The 17,357-nt window shown below is 36.7% G+C and overlaps 1 protein-coding gene across 44 annotated transcripts in view; it reads left to right on the top strand.

Annotated features, from left to right (window-relative positions):
* The window catches only part of ZC3H13 (zinc finger CCCH-type containing 13), a 96,828-nt gene that overhangs the window by 74,356 nt on the left and 5,115 nt on the right, over positions 1-17,357 (top strand). For 18 of the 44 annotated variants that reach the window (XM_005585806.5, XM_015439251.4, XM_074021977.1 and 15 more), the window contains 7 exons: positions 2,029-2,112; positions 2,457-3,012; positions 7,667-7,770; positions 8,166-9,389; positions 10,097-10,621; positions 13,017-13,169; positions 14,406-14,606. In XM_005585806.5, coding sequence (XP_005585863.3) covers positions 2,029-2,112; positions 2,457-3,012; positions 7,667-7,770; positions 8,166-9,389; positions 10,097-10,621; positions 13,017-13,169; positions 14,406-14,606 — 2,847 coding nt within the window. The remainder of the gene's footprint in view (positions 1-2,028; positions 2,113-2,456; positions 3,013-7,666; positions 7,771-8,165; positions 9,390-10,096; positions 10,622-13,016; positions 13,170-14,405; positions 14,607-17,357) is intronic. The other 26 variants (XM_074021968.1, XM_074021981.1, XM_005585804.5 and 23 more) reach the window with 4 other exon arrangements.

Raw genomic sequence — 17,357 nt, 5'->3', positions numbered from 1 at the left:
AATTCTTATCCTTGTAGAATTTAATGGGGAGAGGGAAGAACTCCCCACCCAAAAAAGCAAAGTAGGATAAATGCTACTACTCTGTATAAAAGTTCTGTGAGAAGACAAAGGAGCAAACTCAATTCTGAGCAATTCCAAGAAAGCTGCCTAAAGAAGTGACATCTGAATTAGGGCCTGAAGGATAAAAGGAAACTATAGAAGGAGCACTTTACAGGGAGAGGGTGCAGCATGTATAGACACCAGGACTGAAAGAAACATGTGCTTCGGAGTAGTAAGGAATTATGTTACAACATTGGAGTCAGAGTATGCTATAATTGGCAAGGTAGAAAAGAAGCCAGAGAAAAGGACTGATGAAAGACTATAGGCCAGGTAGTAAATGACCTAAGTTTAGCCTAGTCAGGCTAAAAATTTGATTTTAATTGCCTTTCACTGCCTACAAGATAACTGCTTTTAAGCAGTTGGAAGAAATAATTTTCATCAAAAACATATTAAGGATGTTGGGAAAGATTGAAAACAAGGATACCAATTAGTTAGACTGTTGATGACATAGGCATCTAAGAAGACCTGATCAAGGTCTGAGTTAATAACTATATCTGTGGGGATAGAGAAAGGAACAAAGAAATATTTTAGAAGTGAAGTTGATGGTACTTGGATATGATGAGACTTAGACAACTCAGAGATTATCAGCTTTAATGAACTGGTATGTCGTTTATTAAAATAAGGAAATGTGTAAGTAGAAGCACATCTTTGAATAACACATTTTGGGGGAAAGATAGGGGAAGATAGTTTAGACATATTAAAGTGATGTTCTTATATTCTTTGCATTTTCCTTTGAAGAAAGCATTGATATTTTGGTTGGGAAAATAAAATTATATGTCTCATAAAAGCATGTCTGAATAGTCTATTTGCTGATATTGCTGTAATTAGAAATTTAAAGTATGATTTGCTATAAGTTATGGTATTGAATTTGTTTCAGGTTATCTTGTAATGATTATGATGTTGGTATGACTCCTTCAAACTAGGAATTCAGACAATACAAAAGATGGGTAGATAGCATTCTAGGAATCCAAAGTATGATACAGAAGAACTACTTTCAGTTGGTTTCATCAAAAGTAAAAGCGTTTAAGAAAACTGACTTCTAATGCATCTACCATCTCTGTGACATTGGGAGGACAACTCTGGAGCATAATTTCTGTTTTTAAATAGAAAGGGGGAGAAGCGACTGTGTAGGATTTCATTTTGATTTCGTTTTAAAATGCTATGATCGTTTGTATCTGGGTCTATAACCTCTAAAATAGTAAAGATAGATAGAACTTGTCTTTTTAATCAGTGATTAGGAAGGGAAATCCAAAATACCATATTGAACCCTTCCTAGAAACATCCTAAAATTATTCTGCTTAATGAGTTGATGTTAAATGTTCCACTTACCAACCTGTTGGCCGTATTATAATATGATCTTTATTGAACAACCAGTAGATATATAGTATGTAAATGGAAACATCACAGTAGCTTAGATCAGACTACGGTAGTTGCTTTGAAAAATGGCTATCTCTTTGAAAAAGTTCATGCCATCCTCGTATACGTTTTTTTATCCCAGACTAATTTTCTGCTCAACGGGGTATTTGGGCAGCATGCATTCATTTACTCTGTTTATGTGATTTGTGTGTACATGGAAAAAAATTTAAATAAAGTGTGATGAGGTTATCAGTTAACATTTTAAGAAAACAGCTCTTCATCTGAGTAGTCATTTATATAATTGAGTAAAGCTTCTAATTTATTAGTAATTGGTTATTAATTACAAATATATATCACTAATATGAAACACTTTTTACATTTATTTCAAGATTGCTAGACATCAGTACCCTTAATATTACAGTTCATGATAAGAGATTGATATTGCAGCAACAAATTCTGACATATGTTTTGTTCACTATATTTTCCTCACATAATAGCTGCACTTTGATTTGTATATATTTTGGCCTGAAATTAGAGGTGTGACTTACGAGGGAAATTTTTTTTTTCCTTCAGCTCCTATGTTCTACACCTCCTGCTGCCCCTATCCTTTGCCACCAGTGTTCTCAGGTCCTGCTGGGGGGACAGAGAAGATCAGAGGTGAAGGGTAGAGATGGCAGAAAGTGGGGTTGGAGCAGTGGGCTGGAGGTAGGGTAGGGAGCATGCAGAGAAAGATCAAAGGTGGATCAGTGGGAGTGGGGAAGGGGGTTGACGGGGAGCAGGAAACATGGTAGTTAGAGGGCAAATAAAAATTATCTTTAAAAAATTTAAGGTCTAGGGGTGATTGTTACTTGGATATTAAGTTAAAATTAAATATGCTACTTGGTTTATAATTTGTTGCCAGTGTGACCCTATACACAGATAAAATTTAAGATTTACCATGCTGTCTTACCAATAGGTTATCTGTCAAATTAATCACTGACAAAACTTGATTTTCATTGTAGATCAAAGACCAAGCTCACCAATTCGACATCAGGGAAGGAATGACGAGCTTGAGCGTGATGAAAGAAGAGAGGAACGAAGAGTAGACAGAGTGGATGATAGAAGAGATGAAAGGGCTAGAGAGAGAGATCGGGAACGAGAACGAGACAGGGAGCGGGAGAGAGAGAGGGAACGTGAACGGGATCGGGAAAGAGAAAAAGAGAGAGAACTAGAAAGAGAGCGTGCTAGGGAACGAGAGAGAGAAAGAGAAAAAGAGAGAGATCGTGAAAGGGATAGAGACCGAGACCACGATCGAGAGCGGGAAAGAGAGAGGGAGCGAGACAGGGAAAAAGAACGGGAACGAGAAAGAGAAGAAAGAGAGAGGGAAAGAGAGCGAGAACGGGAGAGAGAGCGAGAGCGAGAACGGGAACGAGAAAGAGCGAGAGAAAGGGATAAAGAACGAGAACGCCAGAGGGATTGGGAAGACAAAGACAAAGGACGAGATGACCGCAGAGAAAAGCGAGAAGAGATCCGAGAAGATAGGAATCCAAGAGATGGACATGATGAAAGAAAATCAAAGTAAGAATAATTATCAGTCAGTTATTATATGTATCTGGTGTTTATTTACCCAGCACTTTTTGGGAGGCCAAGGCGGGCAGATTCCTTGAGGCCAGGAGTGGGCAACATGGCAAACTCCATCTCTACAGAAAATACAAAAATTAGCCGGACATGGTGGCGCATGCCTGTAGTCCTAGCCACTTGGGAGGCTGAGATGGGAGGATTGTTTGAGCCTGAGAGGCAGAGGTTGCAGTGAGCCAAGGTTATGTTGTTGCACTCTAGCCTGGGTGGAGACCTTGTCTCCAAAAAAAAAAGTTTTTTCAGTTGTCTAGAAAAAGCAATTTTTAAATTAAGACAGGAATCAGTGAACTTGTATCCCATCACATCACCTAGACTAGTCACCAAGGGATATCACCTGTGCCATTCTGATGATCCTTCATGAATTTTATGTGCTTGTAATTATGGAGTCACTACCCCCAGGCTGCAGGAAGCATTGACAATGTTTTAGAACTGAGGGAATCCTTGTAATCACTGCATGGTTCGAAGATGAGAGAAAAGGAAGTGTCTTCTCTTGTGCTGTGGAGTAGTTCTTTGGGGTCAAAAGATGTGTTCTTGGCATCTCATATATCGAGGTCATTCCCCCCCGCTCACCCCCTTTTAACCAAAAAAGAGCTTACTTGCTCAAATATCTAGGAAGTTGGAGATTAGCTTTTGCTTGTTCTGATGTGGCTATATCCAGATTCTCAAACAAAGCATTAGCAGTTTCTGTCTCTCCAGTTTCCCTCTGTATTAATTTCAGTCTCAGAAAGGTTTTCTCCAAATGATGGCTAAGATGGCCCCAGAGTTGTCCCTGTCAGCTTTGCAGTCCTCTCTGTGTTGGGGCTCTCGTTAGTTGATGGGGAGACAGTAATTGACTAAGCTGATCACAGTGTTCATGAGAATTCTAGACTCTGATTGGTCAATTTTGAAGTTCTATGGGTACAAAACAAAACTTACTAGAATTAACTGCTTTTTTGCCTCCAACTGGGATAAACACTGGTTTACCTTGCCAAAACATTCTGAGAAAATTTATGTATCTTCAGTTTTCTTGCTCCTACCTCCAGCTCGTTTGCCACAGGGTGAATACAGGCTGCCTACTTTAGGCTTTTTTCATCCTCCCTATTGTGGGTTATGGTTAGGGCCAAACAACGCAGCACAGAAGTAGAACCTTCTTCCCTTAGGTCTTGGCTACTCTTTAATTTGCAGCCATGGTTTTCTGTAGTACACCCCCTGGATTACTTTCCTGCTTCCCTCTCCTTACATTTTGAACAATCTTACCTGAACATAAACTTCAGAGATATCTTTTTTAACACATGGAGGCACAGGTACATATTCCCGCCCTCCCCATCCCCCACTTTTCTGACCTCTTTATTTTCTAAGATTAAAATTCTGAAATCTTTGTTATTTATCTTTTATTCAGTCCTATGTTTTCATTAATACAGATTGAGCATCCCAAATCCAAAAATTCAGAATTTGAAATGCTCTAAAATCTAGTGCTTTTTAAGTGCTGACATGACACTCAGAGGAAATGCTCATTGGAACATTTCAGATTTTCAGATAAAGGATGCACAACCAGTAAGTACAATGCAAATATTCAAAACCCAAAGCATTTCATGGATAAGGGATACTCAAACTGTATTTTTTTCATGCTTCTGATATCTGCTTATAATAGCAAAAGTTTTTCTGGTTTTTCATGGTTAGACAATCTAAGAGTTGACAATGACCCCAGAAATTTAGAAGTTGAATAACTCTATAACAGAAACTATGTGAGATTAATATCTTAATCTTTCATTAACTGTATTGTCATCTCAGTAGTTCAGTTTATCCAGCACTTTTTTTAACTGCTGTTATGTAGAAGGTTTGCCAAATTGCCGTATTTTATTTTACTCTTAATTGTGTTTATTTAGGTATTTCCTTGAAATAACTTTATCTCATGTTTTAAATTTTCACTTTATTCCAGCCTATCAGTTATCTCTTGGTGTGTAACACATCACCACATAAGTTAGTAGCTTAAAACAACAACCATTTATTTGCTCATGATTCTGTGGATTGGCAGTTTTTCTTGGGCTCAACAGAGTGGTTGTTCTTCTGGTCTCACTTGGAGTAACTCATGTATCAACATTCCATCTGACAATGCAGCTGGGCCTGGAGGCCCAGGATTGTCTCACTCATGTGTCTGGCAAATAGGACATCTTGTTTCTCCTTCACTTGACCCCCTGAACTTCAGTAGTCTAAACTCTGCTTTGCATGTGATGGTAGAAACATAGCAAGAGGGCAGAAGCTGAAGCGGCAAGGCCTCCTGAATCCTCTTCACATCTGCACAGTGTCACTTTCACCCCATTCTCTTGTCATAGCATGTCATTAGATATGAAAAATGGGGAAATAGGCCAGTTATTGATGGGAGAGGAGCTTTGGATAAAGTAGTACACAAGCTTGGGCCTGTGAATTGTCATATTACACCTGGGGCCTTCTCCACATGGTTGCTCATCTATATAAAGGAGCTGTCTACGATATACATGTGTTGCAATGTTTTTGTTTTATTTTTATTTCAATAGTTTTTGGGGTACAAGAGGTTTTTGGTTACCTGGATGAATTCTGAGATTTTAGTGCACCTTTCACCTGAGTAGTGTACATTGTACCAAACATGTGTGTTTTTGTCCCTCACTCTCCTCCCACCCTCCCCGTTCTGAGTCTCCAAAACCCATTATATCACTCTGTATGCCTTTGCATACTCATAGCTTAGCTCTCACTTACAAGTGAGAGCAAGTTGCTGCAAAAGACATTATTTTGTTTTGGTTTTTTTTAAGAAAACAAAATGGCTAAGTAATACTCCATTTTTTTATGGCTTTTTATGGCAAAGTAATATTCCATGGTTTCATGGTGTATATATACCACATTTTCTCTATCCGCTCATTGGCCAATGGGCACTTAGGTTGGTTCTATATCTTTGCAGTTGTGAATTTTGCTGCTATAAACATACATGTGCATGTGTTTTTTTCATAGGATGACTTCTTGTCCTTTGGGTAGATACCCAGTAGTGGGATTGCTGGATCAAACATCTCCTTTTAGTTCTCTAAGGAATCTCTATACTGTTTTTCATAGAGGTTGTACTTATTTACATTTCCACCAGCAGTGAATAAGCATTCCCTTTTCATCATGTCTATGCTAACATTTACTGTTGTTTTTTACTTTTTAATGGCCATTTTTGTAGAAGTAAGGTGGCATCTCATTGTGGTTTTAATTTGTATTTCCCTGGATGAGTGATTTTGAGCGTTTTTTTATATGTTTGTTGGCTGTTTGTATGTCTTCTTTTGAGAAATGTCTATTTATGTCCTTTGTCCACTTTTTGATGGGATTGTTTATGTTTTTCTTGCTGATTTGTTTGACTTTCTGATAGATTCTGGATACTAGTCCTTTATTGGATGCATAGTTTGCAAGTATTTTCTCCCATTCTATGGGTTTTCTTTGTTATTTATTTTGCTGTGCAGAAGCTTTTTAGTTTAATTAGGTTCCATTTATTTCTTTTTGGTTTCGTTGCATTTGCTTTTAGAATCTTGGTCATGAAGTCTTTGCCTAGGCCATTGTCCAAAAGAGTTTTCCCAGTGTTAATTTCTAGAATTTTAATGGTTTCAGGTCTTAGATTTAAGTCTTTGATCCATCTTGAGCTGATTTTTGTTTGAGGTGAGAGAGATCCAGTTTCATTCTTTTACATGTGACTTGCCAGTTTTCCCACCACCATTTAGTAAATAGGGTGTCCTTTCCCCATTACGTCTTGTATGGTTTGTTGAAGATCATTTGGCTTTATTTCTGAGTTTTCTATTCTGTTCCATTGGTCCGTGTATACAGTATGTTTCTTAACTTTCGACCATAGTATTTATAAACAAACAATATTAATGAAAAAACAGGTAGTCAAATTTTGATGAAAATGGCAGAAAACACTAGAATAACTACCCAAGAGATATAAAACGCTACTCATTTAAAGCTCAACTAAGAAGGGAAAAGGAACTGATTTTACAGTATACCCACAACATATCTGGCTCTGGGTTTATGACATAACTAATTTATTCCTCACTGCAGTTTTATGAGATGGACTCTCATTTCCCACCCACCCAGCCCCACCCCCCCATTTTCAGATGAGGAAACTAAAGTTCAGTGACTTCAAGGAACCTTCTAAAGGCTGCATAATAACTAATGTAGTTGTAAATTGAACTCATAGCTTTTTTACTTCAAAGCCAATATTAGGTTTTCTCATTCAGCTCTGCAGCGTAAGGCATTTTTGTATCATAAGAATGCAAAATTGCTGAATGTTTGTATTAGAGGGTACATTAATATATTGATTTCTGTGCTGCATGTTACCGCCTTGCAGTATTTAAATCTGGCAATTTTCACTTGAGTATTCTACATGTATAATGAAGAAGAAGAAGAAATGTCGTGTATTTTAAGTTCACAATTCTTAGCAAATGAAGTAAAGAATTTTTATTAAAGGCACGGAATATCCTTTGTATGATACACCTCTGGCAATATTGCTTTTCTACAATTATATGTTCCAGTTATAGTAAAGAGATACTAGTAAAAACAAAGAAATCTCTTTTTGCCCCCTAGAATTTTATAAGTTGTGTTTGCTTGCCCAATTTAGGAAGCGCTATAGAAATGAAGGGAGTCCCAGCCCTAGACAGTCCCCAAAGCGCCGGCGTGAACATTCTCCGGACAGTGATGCCTACAACAGTGGAGATGATAAAAGTAAGCAGACTCTGTTTTCTCTCTATATATATTCATATTCGTTTGAAACCATGAAACCATCCTTTCATACTAGTAGGAACTGATGAATTAAGATTTTTAAAAAGTTGTCTTGCTTTGCTGTCTCTAAATATCTCCTTTTGTGACTAAAGTGTGTGTTAGAGTACTGTCATTTTCTACTGTTTATAGTAAAGCCATATTTTTATTTTGGCTAAAATTATTGTCATTTTAAAAGTTTTAAAATGATCTTGATCTCTTGACCTCGTGATCCACCTGCCTCAGCCTCCCAAAGTCCTAGGATTATAGGTGTGAGGAGAGATTGGCTTATTATAATTTATCTGTACCATGCAGTGGTTATTAACCTGGTGAGAGTGTGATTGCTTTTATCTTTTATATAGATGAAAAGCACAGACTCTTGAGCCAAGTTGTACGACCTCAAGAATCTCGTTCTCTTAGTCCCTCGCACCTCACAGAAGACAGACAGGGTAGATGGAAAGAGGAAGATCGTAAACCAGAAAGGAAAGAGAGTTCAAGGCGCTATGAAGAACAGGAACTCAAGGAGAAAGTTTCTTCTGTAGATAAACAGAGAGAACAGACAGAAATCCTGGAAAGCTCAAGAATGCGTGCACAGGACATTATAGGACACCACCAGTCTGAAGATCGAGAGACATCTGATCGAGCTCATGATGAAAACAAGAAGAAAGCAAAAATTCAAAAGAAACCAATTAAGAAAAAGAAAGATGATGATATTGGAATAGAGAGGGTTAACATAGAGACAACGTCTGAAGATGGTCAAGTATTTTCACCAAAAAAAGGACAGAAAAAGAAAAGCCTTGAAAAAAAACGTAAAAAATCCAAAGGTGATTCTGATATTTCTGATGAAGAAGCAGCCCAGCAAAGTAAGAAGAAAAGAGGCCCACGGACTCCCCCTATAACAACTAAAGAGGAATTGGTTGAAATGTGCAATGGTAAGAATGGTGTTCTAGAGGACTCCCAGAAAAAAGAAGATACAGCATTCAGTGACTGGTCTGATGAGGATGTGCCTGACCGTACAGAGGTGACAGAAGCAGAGCATAGTGCCACCGCCGCTACTCCTGGTAGTACCCCTTCTCCTCTGTCTTCGCTTCTTCCTCCTCCACCGCCTGTGGCTACTGCCACTGCTACAACTGCGCCTGCAACTCTTGCTTCCACTACTGCTGCTGCCACCACCTCTTTCAGCACATCTTCCATCACCATTTCCACCTCTGCCACCCCCACCAGTACCACCAATAATACTTTTGCCAATGAAGACTCACACAGAAAATGCCACAGAACACGAATGGAAAAAGTAGAGACACCTCATGTGACTATAGAAGATGCACCACATCGCAAACCTGTGGATCAAAAGAGGAGCAGCAGCCTTGGGAGCAATCGAAGTAACCGTAGTCACACATCTGGTCGTCTTCGCTCCCCATCCAATGATTCTGCCCATCGAAGTGGAGATGACCAAAGTGGTCGAAAGAGAGTACTGCACAGTGGCTCAAGAGATAGAGAAAAAACAAAAAGCCTGGAAATCACAGGAGAGAGAAAATCTAGGATTGATCAGTTAAAGCGTGGAGAACCCAGTCGAAGTACTTCTTCAGGTAATAAAATTGAATTATGATCTAGTCACTGTTTCATAGGTTAGTATATTTTATACGTATTTTAATTCTAAAGTAATGCTAAATTGGTTACTTTACATGTTGCCTTAAATTTATGGAACTTTTTAAAGAAAAGCTTAGCTGCCCCATCGAAATGTTACCTGTTATCACATTAATACCAACATTATAATAGAAATACATATAATAGTGTTAATCAGTTTAGTATCAGAATTTTAGTAGTATGTCTTGGTGGAAGGGTTTATGTGTTCAAGTCCCTTATCAGTGCCTATGATTTTAACCTTCCTGCTATTCTTCATGCAGTCAAGGCTGCCTCTTTTGACCACAGAAAATAAGATAGGGGAGTAGGAAGAGATCAAATAATGGAGTGATTAGTTCTATTAATGCCTAATCATTTTATGTACTTCTTGGAAGATATTTTATGGTTATAGTGGAAATAGACAAGGAAACTTTTTTAAATTTATTAGAACTTTGAGAGAGGAATTTTTCTTAGAATGACTTATATGGATATTTATATAGAGAAATATATATGTAGAATATAGAAATATATAGAACATAAAGAGATAATATGGAATATAGAAAATTATATAGAATATGGAAAAAGGTAAATTATGTTTTAAAGGATCCTGAAATGAAGCATTTTGTTTCTATTGTGTGCTAATAACTCTTTGTACATGGTATATTTATTTTAGATCGCCAGGATTCAAGAAGCCATAGTTCAAGAAGAAGTTCTCCAGAGTCAGATCGACAGGTCCATTCAAGATCTGGGTCATTTGATAGCAGAGACAGGCTTCAAGAGCGAGATCGATATGAACACGATAGAGAGCGCGAGAGAGAGAGGAGAGATACAAGGCAGAGAGAATGGGACCGAGATGCTGATAAAGATTGGCCACGCAACAGGGATCGAGATAGATTGCGAGAACGAGAACGAGAGAGAGAAAGAGACAAAAGGAGAGACTTGGATAGGGAAAGAGAGAGACTAATTTCTGATTCTGTTGAAAGGGACAGGGACAGAGACAGAGACAGAACTTTTGAGAGTTCTCAAATAGAGTCTGTGAAACGCTGTGAAGCAAAACTGGAAGGTGAACATGAAAGGGATCTAGAAAGCACTTCGCGAGACTCTGTAGCCGTGGATAAAGAGAGAATGGATAAAGATCTGGGATCTGTGCAGGGATTTGAAGACATAAATAAATCCGAGAGAACTGAGAGTCTGGAAGGTGAGTGCTACCTCTTTTTCGGTGATACTGCCTTCTTTCTTTTCAGATTTCATGGGAAACAACTATTTTCTTCTGAAAGGGCATCCACTAATAGGCACATTGACTTCATTCTCCATTCTTTTATAGGGGAAGTAGATATCAGAAGGAAAAGGCCTATGAGATACAGACATATATATATATATATATATATATTTTTTAATGTGGTCCCCTCTACTACCATGAAGGCAGATTTGGTTCACATAAACCTAAATGAAATAAAAGATTGTTTAGATGCAGTGCGTATAGATGTTGAAGAATAACCATCACATCCTTTTCTTAGATGTTAAAAAAATAAGATTACAAAAATTGAAATGACTTCTTAGTTCAGAGAGGGATTCAGATAATTATTAGTGAATCCCTATTTTCTAGGGCAGTTTAGAACAAATATATAAAACAAAAACACGGCCGGGCGCCGTGGCTCAAGCCTGTAATCCCAGCACTTTGGGAGGCCGAGACGGGCGGATCACGAGGTCAGGAGATCGAGACCATCCTGGCTAACACGGTGAAACCCCGTCTCTACTAAAAAATACAAAAAAAAACTAGCCGGGCGAGGTGGCGGGCGCCTGTAGTCCCAGCTACTCGGGAGGCTGAGGCAGGAGAATGGCGTAAACCCGGGAGGCGGAGCTTGCAGTGAGCTGAGATCCGGCCACTGCACTCCAGCCTGGGCGACAGAGCGAGACTCCGCCTCAAAAAAAAAAAAAAAACAATAACACTACCTGAAACTGTATTTAATGTCGGATTGACTAGAATCCCACTGGTACTCCCCAGTCCTAGAATAGGAACGCTAAGTCCATGTCAACCTTTTGGCCCACTCAGAGCCAGCCCCAGCTGTGTGAAACCTCACTCTCCATGCTTCTACTCTTTACCCTTCAGCCCCCATTTACTAGACAAGCTGACTTGTGCCTTTCCATTCTCTGCCCTTCTTTGTACCACTCATACCATTGCCTGATAGACCTTTTTCTTTTATCTCATCTTTCTTACTCAAACTTCAAGTCCCAATTTATACATTATTTTCTCGATGAAGCCTTCTCTGCTCGAGGCACTTACTGTTTCAGATTCATCTCTTCATATTACATTTTCATCTCAATTTTGAGTATAAATAGCATCAAATCATGAAGCATGGTACAACCCTGGGATATAATTGAATATAATTGAATTAATCATTATCAGCTCTCTGTGATTAAAGTCAGTATCCCTCATCTCTAAAATATATAATTTGCTAGTTATGATCACAGACAATATAGCATAGAAATGTATAACTGAATCCCTTGCTATGTGACGTAAAGTTTTTACTCACTTAAAGTAGGAAAATGAGTTGGATCACCTTGAAAAATGAAAAATCCTATTATGTGCCTTTATGTTTAGATGTATGTTTATATGACGAAGTTACTAAAATTGGTTACCTTAGAAGTGACTTAGTGAGGATATGGGGAGATTACTATAGAATTTGATAACATGGAAAATCACTAGAATGACTAGAAATGTCTTATAACTTCTTATATTTTATTTGCTGCAAATTCATACCCATAAAGCATACGGTTACATTTTGAAACTTAGTATTGTAGATTCAGTGAAATGTATGGTTAGCTAGTGATTATAAACGTTAAGTGTATTCTGTAATTTTAGGATTAAGTTCACAACTAACTCACCAAGAGACAAAGTTTAGCATAGGTGGTTGAAAAAAGTTGGTAAAATAAAAAAAAAAAAACATACGCTAGTGGTACTCACAAAGTTATTTTTAATTGTATTAAAGCATTCTTCTAAAAATTGTGTTCGTCAGTGAATAAGATCATTGAGATAGGGAGGAGGAATTGAGATGTAGAGAGAGAATTAATGGCACTTCTTGTATTTTTACCTCACTGCTGTAAAGTTTATATAATGAGCTAAATAATATGAACTAAGATTTAAGCTTCAAGTAAATTTTTGAAATAAGTTTGCAAGTTTTTAAATTACTTTAGATAAATTGTGAAAATTTGAAAATGTAACTTCAAAATCTTTTGAAGTTAGATTTGTCTGAGTTTTAAAGTTTTAAATTATCAAAAATTAACACAACACACAGTCAACATTAGTATGTTAGTAGTAGCTTTTATTTGTCATAATTGTGATCTTATAACCTGTTGTGATAATTGCTGTCCAGATTGTATTCTTGCTGTTAAAATTGAATTTACCTAATTAAATTTTATTTATGTTTTCTTTTGATATTGTCAAGTATTTGAATAATTAAGAGATGTAGTTTTCTGATGAAAAAGATGTTTTTCGCATTGTTATATTGTGTGTACCCTCTACCTTTTGGTTTGATTTAGTCATCCCCTCCCTTTAACATTGCCTTTGATCTGAAATTAATTTGTCTATTTAGCAGGAGATGACGAGTCCAAGTTAGATGATACACATTCATTAGGCTCTGGTGCTGGAGAAGGATACGAGCCAATCAGTGATGATGAACTAGATGAAATTCTGGCAGGTGATGCAGAAAAGAGGGAGGACCAACAGGATGAGGAGAAGATGCCAGGTAACTTTGCAGAGGTGGTTAAACATGAAAGTTACCTGTTATATGGTATTAGAGTATTCTTACCTTCTACTCTGTAAAAATTGACCTAGGGCACTTATAATTTTTCCCTTTATATTTTACTTAAGGTTGAAAGGCCAATAAAATGAAAATTACAGCCCATATGCCTGCTTATTTTTAAGTAGGCATTGTCTGTGAATTACAAAGGCCCTCATTTAAAATAGCAAAATTCTAAAGTTTATTTTCCAGAATTTAAGAATCATATTATATGACTTGGAATCTAAGCAAATACTGATTGTCTAGCAATGTTCTTTCTACATGGTAGGTATATGGTACAAAGCTTCACAACTGTGGTGACATAAGCCAACTTTTTAAACAACCTGTCAAAAATTTACAGTAGTTGAAATTGTATTTGAACACTATATACCTCTATCAATTTTCTAAATTTGGTAATTATTTTGACTCACAGTACTTTGCGTGTTACCAGAACTCACTCTAATGATTATGCAATGAAGCAACATCCCTTAACATTCCTCTTGAATCATTCCAATTAGCTTTTGATCGTTACTAACAGTTTTTTTAAATCACAGTGAGGATCTTTTCTTTGATTATATAAAATATGAAATTTTTATTTTAATTTGCTCTTATGTTTTGCAATTTTTTCTACTGATGTAGAAGGTATGTATGATTGTTATCTTTGTTATTTTCTGGTATTAGGTATTTCTAAGTAGAACATTATTTCTTCAACTGTTCCTTCTCAGTGGATGGATTATTTGCTCTCAGTGTTAATAATAGTCACACTCTGACTCTTAAAGAGATTTCATAATGAAATAGTTGTTTTTAAAAATTAAAATGTGTACTCACACTGCAAACACATGTACTCCTAGATTTAACCCTTAAAAGGATTCTGGTACCAAGTTTCAAAAGATTAGACCTAATCTGAGTGAAGTCAATAGAGTTCTTTCATTGGGGATCTCCCATAGAGTTAAAATGAGTTACTCGTTTGGGTGGGTTGGGTCACCTGTTTTCTTTTGGTGGGAAGGTTTTTTATTTGTCAGAGTCCTTAGATTCTGAATATTATATGGGAAGGCTTTTATTTTAAGAATAGGACATTTTTGGTTTAAAGTACTTTTCATTTAATGTTTTCTGTGTTTTCCTTGATTTATATAAATTTCTATGTAGATAACAAGACTGCTATTTCTTGGTGTAAAACAAATCTTACTTTTTAACTTTTTACAGATCCCTTAGATGTGATAGATGTGGATTGGTCTGGTCTTATGCCAAAGCATCCAAAAGAACCACGAGAGCCTGGGGCTGCACTCTTAAAATTCACACCTGGAGCTGTTATGCTAAGAGTTGGGATTTCTAAAAAGTTGGCAGGTTCTGAACTCTTTGCCAAAGTCAAAGAAACATGTCAGAGACTTCTAGAAAAACCGAAAGGTAGTTTCATTTTACTTTAACTATATGCTGTCTGTTAACCATTTAAGGTGCCATCTAAAGAGGATTGTGATCTGTTCTAATGTAGCACTTAACACTGTATAGAAACTATTTTTTGAGAAATCATTTATAGTCATTATTTAACCCTCATGGTCAAAGTTTCTCTTTAAAATTTATTTTGAGAAGAGTTATCCCACAGAAAAGTTGGAAAAAGAGTACAATGAACTTTTTGTATTAAAATTACTTATTAACAGGCCAGGCGTGGTGTAGCATGTCTGTAGTCACAGCTGCTTAGGGAGGTTGAGGCAGCAGGAATGCTCCAGCCCAGGAAATTGAGGCTGCAGTGAGCCATGATTGAGCCACCACACTCCAACCTAAGTGACAGAGCAAGACCCTGTCTCAAAATAAAATAAAATAAATAACCAATAAATTACAATATCAAAGTGCTCAGTGGTTTGCCCTTGGCTAAATGAAATAGAGCCAGGAAAAAAGACTACATATTTTTCATGTCTAAAGAAATTGGGTATTTTGGCAGCCCTTTCCCCCTAGACACCTACCCAAATGCAGGTGTGTAGGTTGAGTCTTTAACAAAGTGGTTAAGAGCTTGGTTTGTAAGGCTGGATGATCTGGATTTCGGTAGGCACACCACTTACTAGCTATTACTTAATCTGTGTGTTAGTGTCATCATCTGTAAGTTAGGAATAATCATACCACCAACTTCCTATGGTCATTAGGAGCAAATCGGTTATTACAGGCAAAACACTTAGAACAGTTCCTGGCATATAGTAATACCCAATAAATATTAACTGCTACTTTGAAAATATCATACTGATTTTTGACCTTACTGCAACAATTTTCAGTTATTCCAGATTATCTAGCTTATGGATTCTGGTGGTGGGGGTTGTTTCGTTTTGGTTTTTGCAGTCTCTGTCTCATCTAGTACCTACCTTAGTTTATTTTGCAACTTACTAATAGTTTATTAATGGGGAGGGACGAGCAGATGGTAAAAAGAAGGAAAAAGGGTAAAAGGTAAAAGCAACAACATTAACAATTTTATATCATGTCCCTGGGCGTAAAAGTTTAGTTAGTATTAAATTTTATCAAAAAAAATTGTGTTACGAGTTTTATGAATTTATGCCCTTCCTTTCATCTATTAGCATAGGCAGTAAATTTTTTTATTTTAATATAGCCCAGTAAACCTAGAGTATACATGTACAAAATACATATAAATTATAATTGTGAACGTGTATTAACCGAAAAATGACCCAAGACTTAGTTCTTGCCCTACTCTGTTTGTCTTGTTTGGTTGGTTCTGTGACCTTAAGCAAGTAACTCCTGTGAGCCCCAATTTAATTTGTAAAGTGATGGAATAAAACCCCTGAAATCTTACCCACCTCTAAAGATATTTGTTTCTGTGACTTTTGCTAGTGGCATTTCAAGTTAAAATCTGGTTTGATTTTGCTACCCATGAAATACAGTTCGGCCCTTACTTAATGATGACTTAACCTAAACAAGGAAAATATACACTGTAAAGGGTGGGGTGATGTGGCTTGACAATCAGACCTCTTCTATTTTTTGCTGCTATGGTGGTTATATTAGAGAACTGAATCTTGATTAAAGACTTTGTCTTGTTTGCTGCCGTATCCAGGGTCTAATTATCTATCTATATTTTCTGCTATTGCCCAGAAAAGTGCCTGACATACATAGTAGGTATTCAGTAAATATTTATGAAATAACTGATAATGATTTTTCTATTCCATTTGGTCTATTCAAGTGTACCAACATGAAAGAAAACATAATCATACTTCACATATAATTTTTAAAAGAAACAACTAAAGCTTAAAGCAGAAAACTTACAAGTGTACTGAAATTGAAATTGCTTTTGTCTAAGTTTTCTAATTGCACTAAGGTTAAGTTCTATTTTTAATTTTTAATTTTTATGGGTACATAGTAGGTGTGTATATCTTTGTAGGGTACATGAGATACTTTGATACAGCCATGCAATGTGTTAATAATCATGTCATGGAAAATTGAGTATTTGTTCCCTCAAGCATTTATCCTTTGTGTTACAGACAATCCAGTTACTCTTTTAGTTATTTTTAAATGTACAATTAAATTGTTATTGACAATAACAGTTTTTACAACAGGGTGTTATAGTCACCCTGTTGTATTATCAAATACTAAGTCTTATTCATTCTTTTTTTTTTTTGACCCATTAACCATCCCCCCAACTTCCCACCCCTACTACCCTTCCCAGCCTCTATTAATCTTCTACTCTCTGTTGGTTAAGTTCTTTTGAGCTAAACTGTTAAGAATGCATTTAGTCTGTTTCTTGAGTAATTTGGTGCTGCTCAGTTCACAACTATGAAGAGACTAGAAATTTAGCCATGTTATATACTCCCTGAGGAGGTTTGCAGGTGTGTGTTTTGTAATCTACTATTTTGAAAGCCAAAAATAAGGATCCCAATAAACAGAAATGTGTGCTAATGAACAATTTTCAAGGAAGGGTGTAGGCTCAGTGCATTTCTTTTATATTATATCTGTAGTGGAATGGTACTTAATGTTTTCGTTTTTGTTTTTAGTCATGTGCATATATGACTATATGATTGGTTGGTACAAACATTGGTATTTCTGAATCATCTGAAAAACTGCCCCTTTTTTCCCTTAAGGTATTCTAGTCCAACTATGGTGATTCTCATTCTGCAAATCTGGTGGTAGAGCCTAGGAAATGTTTTTAAAACAGCTCCTCAGCTG

Source organism: Macaca fascicularis, chromosome 17, assembly GCF_037993035.2.
Source record: "Macaca fascicularis isolate 582-1 chromosome 17, T2T-MFA8v1.1".
Classification (NCBI taxonomy): Eukaryota; Metazoa; Chordata; class Mammalia; order Primates; family Cercopithecidae; genus Macaca; species Macaca fascicularis.
Note: the sequence above shows the minus strand (reverse complement) of the source record. Positions and strands in the feature narration are given on the sequence as shown.